The sequence below is a fragment of the Octopus sinensis genome, unplaced genomic scaffold (genome assembly GCF_006345805.1).
Source record: "Octopus sinensis unplaced genomic scaffold, ASM634580v1 Contig11491, whole genome shotgun sequence".
Taxonomy (NCBI): Eukaryota; Metazoa; Mollusca; class Cephalopoda; order Octopoda; family Octopodidae; genus Octopus; species Octopus sinensis.
This window is the reverse complement of record NW_021832380.1, coordinates 37,502-61,729: the sequence shown is the minus strand read 5'-3', so window position 1 is coordinate 61,729 and position 24,228 is coordinate 37,502. Positions and strand designations below refer to the sequence as shown.

General features: G+C 39.2%; 2 protein-coding genes and 1 pseudogene across 2 annotated transcripts; all 3 read left to right on the top strand.

The window, feature by feature from the left end:
* Window positions 1-6,806: 6,806 nt before the first annotated feature.
* Window positions 6,807-7,220, top strand: LOC115228960 (tigger transposable element-derived protein 1-like). Its single transcript, XM_029799405.1, has one exon. It carries the CDS (start codon window positions 6,807-6,809, stop codon window positions 7,218-7,220), a length of 414 nt encoding a protein of 137 aa, XP_029655265.1.
* An 11,355-nt stretch (window positions 7,221-18,575) lies between these two features.
* On the top strand, window positions 18,576-19,474 carry LOC115228958 (annotated as a pseudogene).
* A 1,483-nt stretch (window positions 19,475-20,957) lies between these two features.
* LOC115228957 (isoleucine--tRNA ligase, cytoplasmic-like) lies at window positions 20,958-22,180 on the top strand. The gene has a single exon (XM_029799404.2). It carries the CDS (start codon window positions 20,959-20,961, stop codon window positions 21,745-21,747), a length of 789 nt encoding a protein of 262 aa, XP_029655264.1. The 5' UTR covers window position 20,958; the 3' UTR covers window positions 21,748-22,180.
* The last annotated feature ends 2,048 nt before the right edge of the window (window positions 22,181-24,228 follow it).

The window sequence follows — 24,228 nt, the reverse complement described above, 5'->3', positions numbered from 1 at the left end:
ATCTCGTTCGGATTGGCGATCACGGGGATAATTATAATTAACTGGCTTTACCCGTCTTTGGTCTTTAATAAAAAAAAATAGTCTGTGATTTGCCTTTTGTAATCGCGCAAAAATCCAGTTATTGGATTAATAAAAAAGAGAATCATTTGCTCATCCTCCCGTGATTATCGTCAGTCCGGCGCGGCCTTCTCTGTGGACCTCACTTTCCTGTTTTGCTCTTCTTGCTATCTGTCGGGATGTGGAACCTAATCCCGGTCCAAAGGGACACATATCAATTCTTCAACTAAATATCAACGGAGTTATCGGAAAATCAACAGAACTAAACTCTTTCTTGATCATGCATGATATTGACGTATGTGTACTCCAGGAAACAAAACTCAATCCATCTTCGAGGTTCCCATGTTTCCCTAACTACCACTGGATCGCCTGGACAGACCCTCTGACCGTGGAGGGGGTCTTATTAAGAAGGGAATTACTTACCAGTCCGCTAATTATAAAAGTCCAAGTCAAATCGCCCTTCAGAAAGAGGTTCCCCAACCTGAAATACGACTACAACCAGATTGGGTCAAATTTGCCCACTACATTGACAAATCACTGATTAACTTTGATGTACATGATTTCGACTCGGTCGACAACGCACTCAAGCATTTCAACCGAACAATTTGATGGACGAATTATTCTTGAATGAGGAAAATTACCTTACGACAACCAGATCGATAGACTACTGAATAAAGTATAGAACAGTCTACAAAGGACAAACCGGGAGGGTGAAAAGTCGCCAGAGGACTAAATACGGGTCCCTTCAAAGTATGGGCATTCTTAAGAAGATTCACAAACCCGGAGAGATTTAAGTCGGGTGAGGATAATGCGGCTCTCTTCACCAACAAACTGATAAAGTTCTACGCTGAGATCAGAAATATGATGGACCATGCTTGAAGTCGTTGAAACCTCGAAGATGTCGGGACATGATAATCCTCACCCATGAGGAGGTGTCTCAGACTATCAGAAATTTAAGAAGCACTGGCTTTTGTGGACCTGACGGAATTCCTACTATTCTGGCGAAAAATCTAGGACAGGTGGCAATATCAGCTCTTTGTCAAATTTACAACTTCTCTATAAAGAACAACTCAATACCCACATTGTGGAAAATGGCATACATTCGTCATATTCTGAAACCAGGGAGACCAAAAGACACCTGCCGTCCTACAGGCTAATATCTCTCCTCTGTGTCCTATCCAAAGTTCTGGAAAAACTTATACTCAACCACACTAAACAATATCTCTCGGAATTGGATTTTCAACATGGATTTAAATGTGGTAAATCAACCACTTAGCACCTTGTCACTTTGACGAACTTCATCTCAGGTGGCCTATCTGCCAAACGTATAACCAAAAAACGGTTATGTGCTCAGTGGATATCCATAAGGCTTTTGACTCCGTTCCCAAAAAAATATACCTTAGTGAAATTTACCTAAGACTGAAAAAGTGGCTAGCTAACTTCCTCGGCGGCTGAAGAGGCAGGATCCAATAAAACAATACAAGATCGATGTCAAGATATTTGCCAAACGGAGTCCCTCAAGGCTCACCCCTTTCCTCAGCTCTCTTTAACTTATTCTTATCGGACCTTCCGCTGCCAAACGACAAAGACTCAATCGTACCCTCATACGCTGAGGATATTGTGATTGCTACTCAGAGTCGTGAGGTTAACACGGCAAGTTCAAAACTGCAGAACTACCTCCACAGTTTCGAACGTTGGCTTTCGATAAATCGACTATCAATGAGTCCTGAAAAATCAGTCACTACGCTTCTGACTTCAGTAATGAAGCTTGGGAAAATGGTGGTGAACTTATATCTAAACAACATGGAAATCCCCTTTAAAAAATCCCAGAAAATCCTCGGCGTGACCTACGATAGTCATATGTGTTTCTCCCAACAAGTTGAAAATGTTACAACTAGCTGCATGAAGAAACTGAACATCTTAAAAGTGTTCCTCCGAAAATGCAAACAATGGATCAGCTTCCCCACATGCGAATCAATCTAACCGCAATACATCGATATTTCTTAAACTTATCTATGTCTATCAAACAATATTAGTACAATTCAAACAATTTATATTCCACTACCAGTATTTTAAACTTTCAATATAATCAGATAAATTAGTCAAACATATCGGCTTTTGCACTAATAAGCTTTCAGTGAAACTTTTATCGTCCATAAACAAAACTATTAAGTCCCAAAGAGAAACAAAACGATTCAGACAATTTCCCTTAAAAGTCATCTTACGGCTGTGTGTAGAACTAATGTTGTCAAATCTTCATCATTTTCTTCACTTAAATATGAAAAAGACTATTCTAAAGTGAATGAGATTTTATTTAAATATGCCAAACATCCTCTTTACTTGGCAAGCCGTCAGTGGCACATGTTTGCAAGGAAAATGTTATTCTGACAAAAGTATGCTTCAATTTCATTATAGAGTGACACCCTCTCAAATCACTCGTAATCAGGGTTGTTTTATTTAAATCATTTTATTTATCAACAAAAAATCAAAGATTTGGCCTCCAGAGCATACGAAGTTAGGTGAATCAGATAATGTATCCCAGCAGGTTGATTCATCGTCGAGGAGAGTGCCAGATGGGGCGTTCGGGAATGCGCAAAGCCAAGGTCCACTGGCCGGGGATGCTGCCGAAAAAAGGCAAGGGCGGCGGTGTTGGTTGGACGACTCGAGCAGCAGATTGAAAGTTTGCTTGCATCCTATTCGATCTCAGGCTCTTTGAGACATTCGATCTTCCGGAAAGTCAAGACCTTGTTCCCTCCAGACTTCGCCGAAATGAGCCACATTTGTGTCCAAGGAAAATTCAGAAAAGGAGCTTAGAGTTTCCATGACAAGTGTGTGGCTCGAGGAGAGGGACGAGAGAAAAGCAGGGAACGATAAGTCGGAACATTCGAAAACTGCCTCGAGAAAGAATTCCTTTTTGCGTAGAGCCACATTAATAGAATTGCCAGCCACCAGAAAGTTTGTTAATGGGAGTAGATTGCACTCCCGGAATAAGATCTCGGAATAACCAAACAGCGTTTTCGAAGGTAGATTGCGAACACCCAAAGTTAGAGATTTCATATTTAGAGAAATTTAAACTAAGGCCAACTTTCTCCAGAGCCGGAATAATTTTTATTATGTCCTGCAGTGGGGTTTCTGAATTTTCCTGTTCGTCTTTAGACAAAATCGCAGTGTCAATGCAAGATGATAGAGCATCGGCCGCAGCAGCTCATGGTGCCTTGGGGATCTTCACAGGGATGATGCGGGATTTGCGTGTCTCCGAAATGAGCTTCAACGTGGAAACAGGGTCGGACGGCGCCCGGTCGGAAGGGTTTGGAAGACATACAGGATTGCCTCGGACTTTGCCCAAACATGAAGAACAGTTCCAGGTGGAAATAGCGTTCTTGGTCATTTTGGCACAGGACATGTGGGAGGGATTTGAACAAGTTGCGCAGTAGATTCAACGTTTACAAATGTTCGAAGTATTGCAAATGATACACATTTTCATTAGTTCACGAACACCACGTCAACCAACCCCACTGCAGGACATAATGAAAATTATTCCGGCTCTGGAGAAAGTTGGCTTTAGTTTAAATTTTCTAAATGTGAAATCTCTAACTTCGGGCGTTCGCCATTGTATAAATTGATTAAATGTCTGGTAGAAAACTCGATGGAATAATTCCAACATACGAATTCGCCCTGTTCACATTCCAACTCCAAAACAACCGAATTTACACATTTGGGGGTGCCAACACCCGATGTAACTTTATGCTCTCCTTCTCTGGCATCATCTACGGCAGAGGTTTCCAAGCTTTTTTTTACGCGCCTCCCTTAGGAAAAAGTACAATCTTGCGCCTCCCTTTAATTCCATAATCAATTATTATTTTATCAAAAACATTTTTTAAAACAAAGTTAATGAGATAATTTTTTTCCATCTGGCGCAAAGTCAAATCTTGTGTCATCGCAGAGAGTGCATCGCAGAGAGTGCTACTCCGTAGATCTACGGAGTGGTCAGTCTTCTATTGAAACGAGAAGCCATCACAACCCGATAACGGTGAAGATCAAAAGAGAAGTTGTCACCAGGAAAGTTCCAATTCCATACAATTACAAAGCGGCCAACTGGCCACGGTTCCAAGAGATATTGAACACGAGACTACAAAATTGCAATCTGTGCAACTTTAGCTCTCTCGACAAGGCCATTGGCTTCTTCTCGAAGATCATTCTGGAAGCAAGAGAAATGGCTATTCCTAAACGTCCACCTCACGCTGCTTGCAGTCGAAGGATATCCGTTCTGGCCAAGGAGAGAAATCGCCTCAAAAGGTCAAACCGGATGTCTTCTGACATAATTACCCGCATCCGACACTTAAACAAGGAATTGAAGTCCAATGAACTCAGACACTCCTATTTGAAATGGAATCGCATTCTTTCTACCGTGAACCGCAATCGTTCAACGGGTGAAGTGTGGAAAGCCATTTGGCACGTGGCCAGGGGGGACGCTCCCGAACCTTTCGAAGATTTTGATAAAAAAGACGTGAACAACCTCATGAATTTCTATGCGAAAAATGCACATAAAGATCACAGGAAATCTGACTCTCTCCCCTCCAACAGAAGCCTAAAAAACGGGCTGAACCGCTCCTCCTCTCGGTAAAGGAGGTGGAAGATACCTTGCACTCAACAAAACCTTCTTACTTTCACGGCCCGGACAAAATCCCGGTGATCCTATTAAAAAACTTTGGCGTCGAAAGTGTCAGATTCCTAACAGCAATTTTCAACCATTCTATCAACAACAACGTAATTCCGGCTTTATGGAAACAGGCCTTCATAAGGTCGATACTGAAGCCTGGAAGACCAAGAGAGGACCCGGCATCTTTCAGGCCGATTTCCCTGTTATGCTCGATGTCAAAAATCCTGGAAAGACTGGTTCTTGGCAGAATAGAAGCTTTCTTACCCGAAAGACATTTTCAACATGGTTTTAAGAAGGCAAAGTCCACGTCTTTGTACCTCCAATCCTTGTCTAACTTCATCTGTACCGGTTTTGCCAGCAAACCGAGGCACCAAAAGACAGTGCTCTGCTCTGTCGACATCCATAAAGCATTTGATTCCGTCTCGAGGAAGCTCCTCTCAAAGAAGATATTCCAATCCGACTTTACTCTGAAGCTAAAAATATGGATTACCAACTTCCTAAGTGGACGAAAAGGAAGGGTGTGCCTCGGTGGTCTGAAGTCCAAATCTCGTCTTCTACCCAACGGAGTACCTCAGGGACCCCCCTTATCCCCGGCTCTCTTCAACCTATTTTTGGAAGACCTCCCTCACTCCCTCGACAACAATGACATTGTTCTCTCATACGCGGACGACATCGTACTAGCCTCACGGGACCGGGACATCCAGAAGGCCTCTGAAAGGCTCCAAGCTAACTTGGATCGGCTGAACCTATGGCTGACGGACAACCGGCTCGTGGTAAACGCGGCGAAGTCCGCCACGTCTCTCTTCACCTCGGATAAAAGATTGGGAAAAACGTCAGTCGACTTAAACCTGAATAATATGTCCGTTCCCTTCTGCAAGAGTCAGACGGTCCTAGGGGTAACCCTCGACATGCACCTCTGTTTCTCCCCTCATGTGGACAACCTCCTTCGCAAATGCGAACAAAAATCGAACATCCTATGAACACTATCTGGAATATGGCAAAATGGGTCGCACCCGGTACTGGCGAATATCTACCGCCAGTACTTCGAACCTTGTATTGCCTACGCCTGCGGATCATGGGGTCCCCGGCTATCGTGGTCCAACAAAGGGCCCTCAGATTAACCGATCGTTGGTCACATGATAGCCAACGCCCCGGTCCAGCCTCTCTGGAAGACCTCATCAAGCTGAACCTGGGCCCGTCAGCGATTGCTCCGCCAAAAACGGCCTGCCGCCCTGTGCGATCTTGTGTGGGCTCGTGGAAAGATCACCGAGCGAGAATGAGGTCCCTGGTTGAGTGCATCGGGATCACGTGATGTTTGTTCGGTTTTTAGCGTGGTGTTGGTGATTTAATAAATAAATAAACACACACGGAAATGTGAACACCCTCCAATATCTCGACCTCACGACCAAAGATCTTGTTTGCCTTGACAAAACGTACAAAAAAACCAAGTGACAAATCAAAGTTATATCGGTCGATTCATCAAACTGGATGCTTATCGGAGAAGAACTGCAGTTAATACGATCAACAATCTGAGACAAGATATCACCAGACATATCATGAATTCTTTGATAAACTACAGTGCGACCTCGAATTGGGGAAAACCAAGTAGCGGGGAAACCCTCTTTTTTGGGGAAAACCTTGCTTTTGGGGGAATATTTTTGCCATCCCTATAAAATACGATGATTTTTAATGAAATAAACCCCCTACCGGGGAAAAATTTTATATTATCATAAACGATTCATTAATATATTTGTATAATTTTTGATTTATTATTATTTATTTATTGTAACCTGTTTTTCCAAATTTGTAATCAATAATTTTAAAATTTATTTAACCTGGTAACTTAGTTAGTTAGCTAATTAACCTGGTAAAAAATTGAAATTATCAATTTTTAAAGTTATTTTATAAATTTTAGAAAGCCAATGCCTAGAAAACTAAATCAAAGTGAAAAGATCAGAATTTACAAGGATATACAGTCGGGTCATAAGGACAAAATGATTTGTGAAGGATTTAACATCTCTAAAGGAATGCTATACCGACTAAAAAAGAAAAGGGAAGGAATCTTAGCTCAAGGTTTCTCAACGAGGAAATGAGAGAGAAAAGAAGGAAAATAGCATTGTTAATTGATAATGCAACTTGTCATGCTGTTTCTCTCAAACTTTCAAACGTCGACGTAATATTTTTTCCAAAAAATACAAGTTCCTTAATTCAGCCATGTGACCAAGGGATAATAAAGGCATTTAAGAATCATTACAATAACTGGATTATGAAAACAATTATCTATGATAAAAATCCTGCAGGGAAAATAGATGAAGCAATAAAGGGAATCACAATATTGGATGCTATTTCATGTTCGAAATTGGCATGGGACGAGATTACAGACACTTCAATACAACATTGCTTTGAAAAAGCTTTGGAATATGACTGTCGGGAAAAACAGGACATCGAAGAAAGTCTGATTAATTCCGATATTGTGGAAAATGCGATTTTGAAGAGTTTCTGAGATGATAACAGTAGTGATGAAGAGGACTGCAGCGAACAATTTATGGAACATTTGGATGATCAACAAGTTATAAACAATGCGGAATGCGCATTCACAATGCTGCTAAATGTTATTAAGCAAGAGACTCCGGAAAATGTACTTGATCTATTCAGATTCAAAGCAAATATTATGAGTTCGATGCGAAAAAAACAAAACACTCGATTAAAATTAACTGATTTTTTATTAAAAAATAAAAATTGTAGTTATCCGTCTCGGTTATATTATTAAGAGAAGTATCAAACAGGCGAGACCTAAATTTAATGAAAAATCTTTTTTTGGGGGAAAACCTCAAAATTGGGGAAAAATTTCCCCAATTCGAGGTCGCACTGTATATCATTTGACAAAGAAACCTCTTTGAATCCGAATACAGAATCGGCGCCAAGCAAAATTCAAGTTTATATAAATATATAAAACGACCCGGTTTGATGTAAACTTATTCTAACGCCTGCTGATAAAAAATGTTTGTCGTTCGTCCTTCCACGGCAATATATGAATAAATTTTCTCTTCTGCCTACCCTTGAGCATCCCACATACAGCTGAAGACCATTTGCTCTCTTAGAAACCTTTAATGACTGTCCCTGAGACTTGTTTATTGTCATTGCAAAACTCATTTTTAAAGAAAATTGCAGCTTAAATCTAAACGGTAATTTATCAGAAATAATTGGCAGGATCTAAAATCACTTGCCAATACAACTATTACACCCAAACAGCAGTTCGTTACAATTAATCTACAGTACCGCTCAAATGTTTCGGACCACCCTATTTTTCTCAATTTCCAAGTCAATCCTAAATTATTTTTATACGGTTCTTTAGAGAAACTTATTAGATAAGCTTAAACACATTTATTCTATTTTAAAAACTTGGACAGATATTCATGTTTGGCGCAATTTTAAAATTATCGATTTTATACTCGATCATATGTTCCGGACCAGTTTAAAAAAAACCGAAAATTTATTAAACTTATAAAAAGTTAATAATTAATATTTCCTCCGTTGTTCGTTATAACAGCATTTATTCGCTCTGGAAGTGAATTGTATAATTTTTCAATGTACGAATTATCAATCTCGTACCAAATTTTTTTGGTCAAATTCCAGAGCTCTGGAAGATCTTTTGGTTCCAGATCATAAAGTTTTTGTTTTAGTACCGACCACATATTTTCAATAATATTCAGTTCGGGTGACTGGCTCGGCCAAGTTTCTAAGATTTTTATTTGTTTCCTTTGAAAAAAATTCATTGTCGACATGGACCGATGGGAAGGAGCGCCGTCTTGCTGGAGATACATGGTCTCATCATAAAAATTTTCGAGTCCAACATTTATAATTCTCTGATACTCTGCGGAATCAACATTTTTAATGCATAAGACAATGTTTCTCCATCCATTTGCAGCAATAGCTCCCCAGACCATAATGCTAGGAGAAAATTTTCGTGTTTTTAAACAATATTTTGAGTCAAATCTAGAGTTTGGTGGCCTTCTAACATAATTTTTTGTGTTTGAATGCAAATTTATTTTGCATTCATCACTAAAAATAATTTTACCCCAATCATTTTGGCTCCAAGTTAATTTCTCAATGCACCAATTTTTTCTAGCCTTTTTATGGCATATGGAAAGACTTGGTTTTGGGCATTGCTTTCGCCCATTCAAATTATTTCTTTGTAGGCATCTTTTAATTGTATTTGTGCTTACAATAGAATTTAATTTCATATCAAATTTAATTTGATTTGCCGTTTTTGTGGGGTCTGCTTTCGAAATTCTCACTAATTTGCGTTCAGATCTTGGGGATAACAATCTCGGTCGACCAGATTTGGGTCTGTCGGAATATAGTACAACGGATGAATATCTGGAAATTGTTCTTTGAACAGCAGTTTTGGATATTTTTAATTTTTCGGCAATTTCTCTTTGTGAAGCTCCATCTTTAAAAAAAGTGATGATAGCGACCCGATCAACCAGTGAAACACGCGGCATTTGTTATTTATTAGTCTTTTGTTTTTAATTGAATCAAAAATTATTTAAATTTAAAGAGATTTAACTGGTTCGAAACATATGATTGCAACTGGTCCGGAACATATGATCGAGTCAAAAATCAATTATATTCAATTGGCGCCAAACAAAAATATTTAAAGAAAATTTTAGAATAGAATAAATGTATTTAAGCTTATCTAATAAGTTTCTCTAAAGAACCGTATAAAAATAATTTAGGATTGACTTGGAAATTGAGAAAAATAGGGTGGTCCGAAACATTTGAGCGGTACTGTATTATGCGAAACTGAAGATAGTACCCATTGTATTAACATGGGATGGGCTGGTTGTTATATGTACATTCGCTTAACATCAGTGAGAGAACGTACGCATACATTTAATCGCTCACTATAAAGAAGACCCTTAGAGCATGATTGTTTCTTATAAAAACAGAGTTGAATTGTGCGAAAGAACGCTTGAACTGGACAAAATAATAAACGATATTTATCACCAAATTAGTATGTCTTTAACATCGCCCCTGCCTGTCAGTACCTCGAAGGGAAAGAGGCTGGCTTGCCTACCTGAATCACTTTGCGAATAGAGAGTGTAGCGACCAGAAGGATAAGTTTAATTAATTAATACAAAAAATCAGCTGTAAATCAATACACTCAATAATGTAAATGTGAGGAGTCAAATATCGACGTATCTACTTATTTGCAATGAATCTAAAAATGGAACAATGGTCCACGGGGCAAAGCATTGTACTGTCTTTTGCAAGATAGGAATTTGTTCTTTGCATAAAAAGGATCATGGTAAAAAGCAAGCAGACTGTTGACCATATAGCCACGCGATGCGGTAGGATTCTAAACAGTGATTTCTCGAAGACATAATGAAGTTGTTAAGTGTATCCATCTTCACTTATGTCGAAGTATGGAATTAAACAAAACAGGAAATTGAAAGGACATTTGGTTCTGTCGATAATATCGACCCAAAATGTAGAAATCAGAGTTGACACGTTAATTATGACTGAAACGAAAGTCCGGTTCAATAAACATGACATTTTTGATTACGAAAAAAGAAATAAATTTAGTAATCAAAGTGGACATTACCTCAAAAATCGTTTAAAGAAAGTTCAAGTGGATAAATTTCACAAATACGACCTCTTTGCAGACAAACTATCGATCCTCTTTAAAGCGAAAGTAAATATTATTCCAATTGTCTCGAAATGGGATGGAGTTGCGTCAAAATTCTTTAAAATTCATAAGGATAAGTTATCCATTAAAGTAGGAACATAACCAGTCGGTTGTGCTGAAGAGGACGCTGGAGAGTATGCTTATTGAACAGACACGGAGTGAAAGTAGACAATGAAGAGTACGCCTCTGCTGCCAATCAACTTGCGGAGGTAGCATGTCGCAAAGACACGCAACTAAACAATTACTTTGAAGCAGAAATGGAAAATTAAGGGAAGTTGTGGAAAACTCTTCTTCCAAGCAAAGAAAAAAAATCACTGACGATTTGGATTCTTAATTAAATAATTTAAAATAGAATTTACATGATTAAGTCATAATAAAAAGTTTATGTAAAACTGGTCCGTTCAAAATCGGTGACATGTGTAACCTTGAATGGCTTTTTCAACGAATCGCGATATTACGTGGGGATTGCCTGTCCATCCGTACGGCGACTAATTTAAATTAGAAATAGTTCTTTCATGTAATAAAATATATGACAAAAAAATCTACGATGTGTATTTTACTTTCATTTTCCAATGCTTTTTTAATCTAAGAAAAATGTAAAGACAACCCAGGAACGGACAAATGGAACAAGATGAAGTAAACTTTATAGTTATTTAATCTTGAAAGTAAATGCTCTCCTCAGGTTGATGGTCATTTATTAAATTTAGAGAATAACCCCCTTAATAATCACCTCAGATGTGCCTACAACCTTTTGACGTAATCAGCAACACCACAAAGATTGAGCAATTTGTATACAATCAAATAAATTTAATACATTTGAATACATATAATCATAATTTTTTATATAGACGGCCAATACGCTTCCACCCATCACCCCGCTGTTTAATGGGGGATGACTGTATTGACACATTCCTCACAACACGCGACAACACTCCAACATTCTTTGTCCCCTCACAACAAGAGGCACTCATAGACTTTGAAAACCTGGCCAACATCCTCTCATTCTCCTTCTTACATTGCTTTCCCATAAAACAAATTACTAACCACATAATATTCTCGCCAATTCTGGTCCTCCTTCTTTCCGCGACTGGATCGAGTATTAATTCTGGCACAATGATCTCTCCACAATGACTGTGTGTGACTCACAAACATCTACAAGTCACCAAAACACACAACAGGATTATAATACTCAATCCTCGCCAACTGCTCGGGAGTGCACTTTTCCAAAACGGGCCAGAACAACTGCAGGGGGACCAATCCGACATGTTCAATCTCTACAACACCGACAATACGAATACTGTTGATATTCCCTAACAAATGTTCCAGACACAGGGACTTTAAGGATGACACGTCTGTCCACATTATTTAATTCCTTACCCTTATTCACTCTTTTTTGTCCTGAAAAAACCCTCGTTTTTGATGTTTTTTTTGAAAATGACAAATCTTGGACTTGGCTTGTCCTCGAAGGCCTATCCAAAATCGAGTCCACGATCTACACTCCCAGTCACTCAACCACCTTATTTACTGCCTTCCGAGGGATCCGAGTCTTGGCCTCACTACACGTCCTCATTGCATCCTCGAAGGACAATTTCCCGCCACTACTGAAACCTCCCTCGTACCGTCGCCGTTTTTCGACACTATTTGAAACCATTCCTTCCTGTGCTGGCTGTCTTTTGGCGGGAAATGTATTTTTGGGTGAAGGCTCAGTCATCTCGGGAATAGCACGGGCGACGGTGTCTGAAACCACGACTTCCTTGGCGGGAATTGGCTGTTTTTTGGCGGGAAATGCATTTTGGGGAGAAGGCTCAGTCATATCGGGAATAGCACGTGCGGAGATAAGTTGGCGGGCTTGTTGTAGTTTTCGTTCTCTGCGGCGTTTAATTCGTTGGAAATATATTTTGTTGAGGAATTTGGGCTTGTCGGTGGGCACAGGGAGACCATCATTTTTGTTGATCAGATCAACGTTGGGGACAGTTGCCAGGATTAAGGTCTTCCAGTCTTGATGAGAGCACGGGCCATAAAGCCCACCGAGCCGGGGTGGTTTCGGAAGAGAGCGACCGTCCTTCCTATGCCTGAGACTGCGATTGTAGAAAAGTTAATGTTTTTCATATTTTTGAGTTTATTTAAACAGTTTTTGATCTACTTTTATTACTAAAAATATACTCGACTGGAGTCAGGGAAGTCATTTAAAATTCCTTTGACTACAAGAACCTCATCAAGTGACATTAATATAATAATTTATAACTTTCCTCCCACATTAACATAATAAATCAAAAAAATACAAAAATCTGTTTAATTAAAAAATAGTCCTTTCAACCGAGGGGTATATTCTTGCTCATACCATTAATCTCCAACAGGGCCACATCCGGGATTATACAAGCCCCAGGCCGTAGTGAAATGTCGTTTGGAGTGTGCTATTTTAGAGTTTCCATGTTCTTTTATTTTCTTACGTTTCGGGGAACAGATGGTCAGCTTGTGTTGTTCCAGATCTCTTGAAGTTTTTGGTACACGAGATTGAGTCTTGGGATAACAAGCGTGAGAAAGACATTTGTGCAAAAGAGGGACCTTCACCACCTCACCAAAAAACTTTTCTTTCTCCTCGTAAATCACGTTTTTAGGTTGAAAATAAACATTTTCGAATTAAAAATCACAATAACGCAGAATTTATCAAATCTATCAACTTTAAATAGCCATTGGGCACCTTTTTCTGTCTCTAAAATAGAGAAATGATGTCATCAGTAACAGTCCATTGAACTTGTCGTATAAAGACATAATACAGTCAATCCTTTGCGGAGATGTCCCTATGGACGCTGATGACTAATCAACCCTTAGAAGAATGGTCGAGGAGCATGAATAGTTAGTTTGGGCATCACCAGTGAACAACATTCGTCCATATACTTTTCAGATGTATCCCTGTCTCAGTGAAGGAGATTTAATTATTTCCAGAGGCACCAAATAATCGAAAATATCCCAATCGTATGATCAAATCGATTCAACTATATACCAAATATCCCAAGTGGTTAAAGATACGTGCGAGCTTAAAGATATCAATAATTTGACTGATGATAAAAGAATTCGTTGAGAAATCAATTATTATACAATCTATTAGGTAAAATCTTTGCGGATTTGCCAAAGTTCAAATTTGAACTCCTAACAAAAACAAAAATTATGTGAAATTAATATTAGAAAATAACTTTTCTCCTAACATCAGTTTGATCCACAGTCAAAAAACTTTAACAATTAAATTATTCAAACTACCTTTCTTATTTGAAATTAAATTAATTATTTTGTATATCTAACGTTGAGCTAAAATTTCTACTATATAACTCCGAAGGAAGTTGAGGCCCAAAAATTTCGAATAAGTTGATAATTGCTCGATTACTCAATTTATAAAATGTAATGTAACTCACATAATTTACAAATAAAAGCATTCCATTAGGTGTAATTAAAATTCTGTGGGATATTTTCACAAATATTTTTTCAGCCCGACACGGAGGAAAATTGCGATACTTAAAGAATTCTTGTCCACCAGATCCCGATGGAAGGCATAGTCTTTGAGTGTTGATTGGAGACAGAAGATCGTATATTGACTGACAAGAGACTCGTCTCACTGACGCTGAATGAATCGGGCAGCCTCGAGCCAAACTGAGAAACCCACTGACCACAAGCAACAGAATAATTGTCGTTCGGTAAGGTTTCTTACAACGATGTTCGTGAGAATACTTAAAGCAGAGTGAGGGGATAGGAAAGCAGGAAGAACCAGATCTGGATCAAATTAAATTGCCTAGGAAAGTGCTACGATCAAATGGAAAAAAATATTGTACTTTCAAAAATAAAAATTCTTATACAGCGTTAGGTCAGTCAAAAGGTTATTCAATACAGATTAAACAGGATTTGACATTTCTGTATTATGACATACATGGTAGTGGGACCCATTAGAGCAGTGCTTCCTGATTGGGGGTGCCTGAAATTGTTTGGAGGTGCCTGAAATTAAAAAAATAAATTGTAGAGTTAATTTTTTTATCTTTACTTTTTTCCATTATTTCAACAAATTATTATTTCACTATGGAATGCAAAAATATTTCCTAGAGATTATTCGTCTCTTTAAAACTATCAGCAATTCTTAGCATCTGTCGAATGATGCTTTCCGCAATTCATGAGTTTCTTGAGGTCGAATAGAAACTTTAGTACGCAAAATCTGGAAAATTAGGTTATGGGAATTTTCAATAAATAGTCTTTAAAATAATTTTTATTTGCTATTGTCTTTTATAAAAGTTTAAACTGAGAACTGATTATTCAGGTCTCGGAAATTATTAATCTTCTCTAAAAATAGCTTTTATAAAGAAAGGTGATCTACTGATTTGAATCGCTATTCTTTATTTATTGCCTCAGTGTAAATTTAAAACAGTGATGAACGCTCAATTAAAATTATATCACCTCCTGAGATTTGTAACAAAAACAGCAAAAAATCACTCATTCAAATATCACCTCAATAGTCTTGGAAATTTTGCAATTTCAACGATAAAACGAACTTAATGTGTTCGTATACGACATGAGGGAACAACTCAACAAACTAAATATTTAAATATACTCTAGATAACTTTAAAAACGAGAACATCTACGGAAGCCCAGTGACGGAATAGTCGTCACATAAAGTTCCTGGTTCGTTGAATCATTTACGCACATGAACTTTCTATTTTATGATGCGTTGTTGCGCGTTGTTATTGTTGCTTTTATCTTTTTCAGCGTTCGTAGTATTCTGCCTCTCTGCCATTTATCAATGTAACTCCTATGTTCCTACCATAAACACTTTTCTTTCTTCCCCCACGAGGCTGCAGTTTACAATGCTTTCCATCTTCCAGTTCTTGCACAGGAAGAACGGAATTTGCTACGTTTCTTGCAATTGTTTCTTCAATCTCATGTGTCTTAAAATCACGAAAAAAGCGGCCTTCAAATTTACGCGATGAATATGTTCCCTCATCCGGTTGCCGAGGCCACTTTCCACCAGGATTTCTTTTCCGAAATACCGGCTTCTCCTTTTTCCACGGAATTTTTTTAGCCCCCTTGGCTGAAGACTAAGCTATGGATAATGGATTTGGACGGTCGTGAGTTCGATTCCGAAGGAGGCCAGTTTTCATCCTGGGGCAAATTCTCGTTATCGTTCCCCTGCCCGTGAGGCAACGAGTACTTCTGGCACGACACAGTTGGAAATGGGGATCTCTTACCTTCCGGACTTAGCGTGGCGTTACGGGGTCCACCATGTCAGTTGGAAATTCCTCCGGATATGGCAACGCTCAGGAGGCACTTAATGCCTACCGAAAAAGGACTCTTAGCTTCTCAGACCCTGGGACATCGTCGTCTCAGGCCGATCTTGCGGGAAGGCTTGAACCTTTCAAAAGGATCTCCCTCGTTTGGATCGGCGATCACGGGAATAACTATAATTAACTGGCTTTGCCCGTGTTTGGTCTTTAAATAATAATAATGGAATAACTTAAGCCTTCCGCTTCCAACGTAATCTGGGCGATAGAGTCTTTGGCTGGCTCGTTTCCGCTGCAGACTAGTACAGTGGTGTGCTGAACGCATTTCCGACTGCATCTACTGGATCTTAAAGACAACTCTCTCAAGTATGTAGTCATTTGTCGGCTCGGTTCGAACAAATACTTACAATGAGGCAAATAAGTCATGGAACCCCTATCTTTTTTTTAATTTGATAAAGTTTATAATGATTAGTATTTTTGACAGCTTTAATAACTTTTATAATGAAATCGTGTATTCTTTTTAACCTATTTTTAATTAATTATTTTCACGAATTTCAAATAAAAGTCATTGAAATTGCACTTTAATTGAAAAATGTCAAATTTTATGTGGAAAAAGTGATGGGACTATCAAAGAAATATGGATTTTTTTCTGCAATAAAATATGAATGATTATATTTTCGTAGCTTCTTTTTTCTTTGAAATGAATGATTAGCCGTAATTTCAATAAAACTGATTAATAGATTCTTATTAGTATAAATATACTTTCATTTTTCACTCTATTGAAATTATCATGGTGACGAGAAAGAGCATTCTTGGGACCTAAAATAACGAGTTGTAACGGCCTACCAAAGAGGTAAAAGTGATTGAGAGATTTCCAAATTGCTGATAATACGAATAAATACTGTTTGTAATATTATTACCCGATGGAAACAAGACGGAACTGTCATTAATCGACCAAGATCAGGTACTCTAAAAAATAACTCAACGTTCTTGCTCATTAACGAAAAGAATAGTCGGTAAAAAGCTAAGAATTACTCGAGAAAAATTGGCTTATGATTTAAAGAATGCATGAGGATTAGCTTCCCTTAGTACAATTTCTTCTACACAACGCACTGAAGGCATCAATAAACAAAGGCCCTGTCTTGTTTCGTTATTAAAGAAAATACACATTTCTGCAAGAATTAAATATGCCAAATATATTTAAAATAAAGAAAATGAATTCATAAACAATATTTTATGGTCGGATGAATCAAAAATACAACTTTTCGGACTGAAATAAACGCTCTCAATTTGGCGTAAATCCAATCAGGCGTATAACCCAAAATGCATCATACCCACCATAAAGCACGTGGGAGGAAGTATCATGCTGTGGGGCTGTGTTCATCAACAGACGTCGGTGAATTATTTGTACTAGATGGAATAATAAATTCACTTAAATATTGCAAAATCCTGGAAGAATGCTTGTTTTGTTCGGTCCCTAAATTAAATTTATCACAACAATGGATATTCCACCATGACAACGACCCAAAACATAAGTCAAAAATGATTACTAGGGAAGAAAATAAATCTTTTGGAAAGACCAAGTCGATAACCAGATCTCAATCAAATCGAACATTTATGACAATGTTAAAAATGGAAGTTGGTTTAAGGAAACCGAAAAACATTCACGAATTAAAAACAATTTGCTATGAAGAATGGGAAAATATTACTTCATTTGAATGTCAGAAGCTTCTTTATCCTTCACAAAAAATTGAAAGTAGTACTTCTAGCAAAAAGGAATGCAACTAAATATTCGTTTGATTTCGTTCCATAACTTTTTTCTTTCAATAAATTGACTTTTACAAAAAAATCGCTAATTATTGCAGTTTAAATAACTCGAGTTAGTATAGTTTTTTGAACAATCAATCTAAAATGTCTTATATTTCTAATTTCTTTTTTAAACTACCGTATTTAATATTATTTTCGAGGAGAATTATTAAATTTAATCAAAATATGCAAGCGTTCCATGACTTTTTGCCCCACGTACTGATAATATTGCGGCGGAACTGCACCCTCTTTTCTCATGCCGACAAAGCGTCGGCCCTTTTCCCCGACACGCAGCTCTGAATGATGTCGTCTCTCGCTCGGTTCAGACCGCAAAATTCCCCTCCATCTTCGACCGTGGTGACTGCAAAAGACCATACGGAAGAGAAATCTTCCCATTTTGAGAAGACCGATCATTGGTGTGGGATGCCACTTGTACAAACACGTTCTTAAAGTCAAATCTTGGCGGTCGAATTCTCTAGCCACCCAGACAACAAAACCAACAAATATCAATCTATCCCTGGACACCACCTTATGACCAAGTCACCTGAGGAGTTGGTGAATATCTTATGTGAGCCTTCATGCACGACATCGGGAGAAGAATTGTTTCTCGTAGATGTCTTCATGGAGAATTTTGATTGCTATCCTTAGTGAGAACAATTAAGCTATTCACAAATGATTCTTCCTTATTTTAAATTTTTTCCGAAAAAAAACTTGATATATAATTTCCTGTTTGTGGATAGACAGGACATTATGCCTGAAAATGAAAACTCGTTTTGCTAAATACCGAAAAATCGACTGCAAGAACAAACATTCCAGCGATCCCAGACCCCAGCGCATTTTTCAAACTTTCTACCTCAGCCCGTTCGGATGGAAATCCAGTTGATTATTCTAGGAGACAGTCATGTAATTCTTTTTGAACACAGTTGATTGTTTTTTTACATAAATTATTATTTATTCAAACTTCCTATTTTGAAAATGTTTAATCACTTTTATGACATTTTAAAGAATTTTATTTAAAAATAATAATTTTCTGATGAATTAAAAAAATTATTTGTGTATAAATTAATCCGATTACAAAAGCATAAATACTGTGTCACGTGTAATGTCGAACAATAATGTTTTTAATTTTGCCAAGTCAGAAGAAGACATCCTCGAATACTGGGACTCCATAAATGCCTTCCACAAGTCAAACGAACTCCATAAAGACATGCCACGGTAAGAAAAAAATAATATTCAAGTTTCACTTTTTTCGACGGCCCCCCTTTTGCAACCGGCCTCCCCCACTACGGGCATATCCTCGCGGGAACTATCAAAGACGTGGTCCCTCGTTGGGCACACATGATGGGACACCAAGTCGAGAGAAGATTCGGCTGGGACTGTCACGGGCTGCCCGTGGAGTACGAAATCGACAAATCCCTGGGCATAAAGTCATCGGCAGACGTGGCCGCAATGGGCATAAAACAGTACAACGACGAGTGCAGGAAGATTGTGATGAGATACTCGTCTCAGTGGGAGGCCATCGTCCGTCGCCTTGGTCGCTGGATTGATTTCAAGAACGACTACAAGACAATGTACCCCTGGTTTATGGAGTCCGTCTGGTGGGTCTTCAAAGAATTGTTCAACAAGGGATTTGTGTACAAAAGTTATAAGGTCATGCCCTATTCAAACGCCTGCCACACTCCTCTCTCCAATTTTGAGGCTGGGCAGAATTATAAAGAGGTCGTCGATCCATCCAGTCCTCCTTCCTTCTCATGTTCTAGTCTTTGTCGAGATCCCCTTGGCAGAGGAGGATTCCCTTCTCCTTATTTGGACTACGACTCCGTGGACTGTCGTATCTCTCCTGCTTGTGTGTGCTCACCCCACACACGTGTATTGTCGTTATATTGGTTTTTCCCTTATTTGAGTGTTCCAGATGGGAAAACCAGCAAGTCGTACATTCTGATGGAATCGAGGATAAAGGACGTGTTCGGGAAGGATTCTGGCCAAGTCGTCGAACGGTGAGGAGGGAGTTGTTATGATAGTTTTGAGGGGAAAACACTCGAGGGAAAGAGATTTGTCCCACCATTCAGTTATTTCAAACATGTTTGTGATTCGTGTCAATTTGCAGTTCGAGCAAAGAGGGGCATTCCGAGTTGTGTGTGACGAGTACGTGACCGAGGATGCTGGCACTGGGCTCGTCCAGCAGGCGCCATTCTTTGGAGAGGATGACTTTAGGATTGCGTCCAAGTACGGAGTGATTTCCCCTCTCCATGTGGCCTGCCCTATCGACGATTCGGGCATATTCACGACCCAAGTGCCCGAACTGGCGGGGATGTATTTCCAGGTGGATGTTTTATTGCTGTATGTAATTAGGACGCTAATAAAAAAGTGATCAGCATGTTGAAAGAGAGTGGCCTACTTCTCAAAAATCAGAGTCTAAAACACAGTTATCCCTTTTGTTGGAGGTTTTTATTGTGTACATGGAAGGTCGGACACTCCGTTGATGTACAGAGCAGTGTCCACCATATTTGTCAACGTCGAGTCCATAGTCCCCCAATTGCTTCAGTCGAATGATCAAACTTATTGGGTTCCTGATTTTGTGAAGCATGGCCGATTTGCTAATTGGTTGGCCAATGCCCGGGATTGGGCCATTTCGCGAGATCGTTATTGGGGAACGCCCATACCCATGTGGACGAGTGAGGACGGAGAGGAAGTGGTGGTGGTTGGTTCGGTCGATGAGCTTTATGAACTCTCTGGAATACGGGTGTCGGACATGCATCGGGAAAAGTATGTTTTCAGGAATAACAATCAGTGTCGATTGTATAACAATTCCATCCAAGCAGGGGAAGGGCCAACTGAGACGAGTCCCGCAAGTGTTTGACTGTTGGTTCGAATCTGGGAGTATGCCCTACGCACAGTCACATTTCCCATTCGAAAACAAAAATACATTTGAGGAATGTTTCCCTGCCGATTTTGTGGCTGAGGGAATCGACCAGACCAGAGGGTGGTTCTACACGCTGATGGTCCTCTCAACAATTCTGTACGGGAAGGCTCCTTTCAAGAACCTGATTTGCAACGGATTGATATTGGCCGAGTAATGATGTTTTGTCATTGTAGGGATGGACAGAAAATGTCCAAGCGAAAGAAGAACTACCCCGACCCACTGGAAGTCATCTCCAAATATGGATCGGATGCCCTGCGCTGTTACCTCATCAATTCCCCTGCAGTCCACGGAGAGAACCTCCGCTTTAAAGAAGCACATGTCCTGGAATTCCATAGAACCTTTTTTATCCCCTTCTATAATTCTTTCTCGATACTGAGGGATAATTACTCGGTTGTTGGACTGAGTTTCGAGAACTACGAACGAGTTGTGGGGGAGATGAGATTACAAAACATTCTGGATCGTTACATAATCAGTGCAACCTACACCCTCGTACAGTCCGTGCACTCCGAAATGGCAGGTTTAAGGTGATTTGATTATTGTAGAGTATAAACTGTACAAAGTGATGCCAAAGTTCTTAAAACATGTAACTATTTTGACGAATGTGTATATTCGGCTTAGTAGAGGGAGATTAAAGGGAAAGGGGGAAGACAGTCGGGTGGCATTGACTGTCCTGCTGACTGTGGTCATGACTACAATCAGACTATTTGCCCCCTTTGCTCCATTCTTTACTGAGTTTATATTCCAAGAACTGAACAAGATGATGATGGGTGAGTGTCCCGAGAGTATCCATCACACATTACTGCCCCGTCCAATTGGATCACTAATTGACGCTGGCACGGAGGTTGTGGTATCCGATATGATCACAATCCTCGATCTTTCTCGTCAAATCAGGACCAGAATGAACGTGCCATTGAAGTATCCAGTGGAGAAGACATATATTATCGACAAGCAGGGAAGACTGGAAGAACGATTGAGACCACTAATGCATTATATTCACCAGGAGGTCAACAGTTTCGACATTGTCTTCACTCAAGATTTCACGTCTCTCAACATAAGGAGAATTGTCAAGCCAGACTATCGAAAATTAGGTCCTCGTTGTCGGAGTTGTCTGCCGGATATAACCAGAATATTAAGCGAGCTTTCCGACGCCGACTTTGATAAGATATGCGAGTGCGGATATTTGGATATGCCCGGAGATATTCGGGTACTTTTGGATGAGATGTCCGTGAGTTATCAGTTGGGGAGTGGTGACATGCCCGAGTATTCAATTGCCTTCGACAATTATGTAGTCCTTCTTCTTGATTTGTTAGATTGGGGTTGTTATGAAATGCTCGCTGTCGGAGGTGTGTAAAATGCAGGGAATGGCGAGAGAGATTTCGTCACGTGTTCAAAAGTTAAGGAAACAGGCCAATTTAAAGCCCGGGGATGATATATTTGTGAGTGTCGTCACGTCAGACGAGAGGATGGAGACTGTCTTGAGGGACTATCGTACATTCATCCACAACAGGATTGGCCGACCGATATACCTAGGCTGCCTTGTGGAGTCAAATGTGTTGATATCTCAGTCATTCGACGTTGTCATGTGCTTTATTTGGTAGTTGTGTTTCCACGGTGACTGCCACAAATGCAGTGTTGTTGTTACCATTACTAAGCCAGTCGATCTGACCAATGGATATTCATCCTTGTTTGCAAGTGCCGTTCGGCAGAATGACCCCTCAGAGGAGTATTTAGTGCAGCTGTTTTATCCGGAGTACAACAGGGTGGCTACCGTTCAGGAATTGAATGTCCAGGTTATATGAGTAGATAGTATTTTAGTTGTCCTGCCTCTTTTCTGATTACAAGAGTGATGCAGCTGTAAGGTATAGACATACGAGTGACAGTGCTTGGGATATTTTGACTGATTCGGATATTCCCCAGTTACTACTTAATCAAGCCTATTTGCGGTTTTAACATTTCTTTCTCGATTCTTTAATTTTTACATTTAATTTTATTGGGGCTTTGGTAAAAGTCGAATTTTACTTGGCAATGGATGCGGTGAATAATTTTTAAACTTGTATAAAATTGCGTACTTTAAAACAGAATGTATTCTTAAAGGCGTGCCGGAACAATTGACAGTCGATTAGTGCACAATATCCAACACGTTCCAGCGTGTAATAGTGGGCTTTATTCGAGCAGATATTTAATCAGTTATTAGTTGACAATGAGCCTTCATTGTGAAATATGGGTATTCATATATGCTTATGCAATTGGTGTTTAAAATAATAGGAGATTTCTACTTTAAGTCACCTGAGATTAATAGTGTATTTGATTGTGTCGTGCAAGTGATTCCAAGTTTTTCATTGTTCTATAACAGTATGAAAATTCAAACATTTCAAATGAAATAATTGACCATTTAGCTACGAAGTGTGGGAGTATGATGTACTATGATTACACATGAAGGCATTACTAGATGGTGAGGTCCCTCCATCTTCTGCTCTGCAATAAGTATGGATTGAAGCGGTCCAGAAAGTTGCGAACCCATCGAGTTCAATCGGTGTGTGAAAACTCGAAGGTGTGCATTAAGGTGGATACTTTCATCATTCCGTGTGTGATGACATGGGATGGACTGGTCACTACCACAAGCGGTACTTAAGACAGCTGATAAGTCTCTATAGGCTTATATACAGTCAACTGTTCTTAAGAGAACTCTGGAGAATGTCTCGTTTGATGCTTGCCGATCCAGCCCTTTCCTGATGTTTAGTCAGCGAGAGGCGCTGGACTGCACCTTCTCGGAGATCTACAGTGCCAGAGAAGAGGAGGAAGAAGGTGCATGGAGTTGCATCCTCTGTTCATTTCGAAGGCTTTTGACTTAGCAATTAGTTTTTTATGAAATTCAATTATTTATGAGTTGAGAAGTACTTTTAATTGTATTACAGATAAGTTGGGAGGCACGCTGAATTGTATAATAGACCAAGACTTCCTACAGCAGCGGTTCCCAACCGGGATGCCGCGGCATTTTTGGTGCCAAGAGATCTGGTTTAGGTGCTGCAAGATCTTACAAAAATATGTTGACCTCAAAGTCTTTGGAATTTAAAAAAATAAATATTTGGAAGAATCATGTTAAACTTGAAGATTTAGAAATGTTAACCATACTAGGTATTACATACAAAAATGATTATATTTGAGCTAGTTAATGAGATTAATTTTATCTTATCTAAAGAATTAGAAAAGAGCATTAATCATTATTTCCCATCTCTTAATCGAAATATATGATTGGATTAGAAATTTATTTTCAGAATCATCCTCTAAAACTTAGCCAACTTCGATTTGACCCCACATTAAAAATGAAATTTGCAGAATTGTGGACAAATATGTTCTGGGCAAAAATTCTCTAAAAAACTTAACATCTAATGGGGAAATATGGAATTCCAAAATTTAATAACCAAATTAAGAGTAAAGGGACGGAGAAGGGAGATCACTTTTGGTATACAACCACGTAGAATGTAAAGGCCAAATACCCGAAGAGGACAGTCCCCACCGCACAAAAAACCTGTTTAAGTGAGCCGATGGGATACTGTGGTGGCGATGATTGCTCCTGGCCCAACTCCGTTGTAGACCAGATTGGAATTGACAGCCGAAATAATGAGGCCTATCAGGTAGAGTATTGTCAGGCCGGCATTAGTGACCATTTCAATAAAGCTCAGTCGGGAGGACTCCACTTTTGTGTTCAGTTTGAAGAAGTAGGACACAAAGTGCAGAATGCTGTACACCAGGGACAACACTCCACAAAACTGGACGAATCCTCCTCCATTCAGACTAAATCCATAGTTGATGGAGGATGAGATGAGGACGA

Coding starts and splice junctions, on each gene's coding strand:
- LOC115228960 (XM_029799405.1), top strand. CDS start 6,807: ATGAGAGAGAAAAGAAGGAAAATAGCATTGTTAATTGATAATGCAACT.
- LOC115228957 (XM_029799404.2), top strand. CDS start 20,959: ATGCCAAAGTTCTTAAAACATGTAACTATTTTGACGAATGTGTATATT.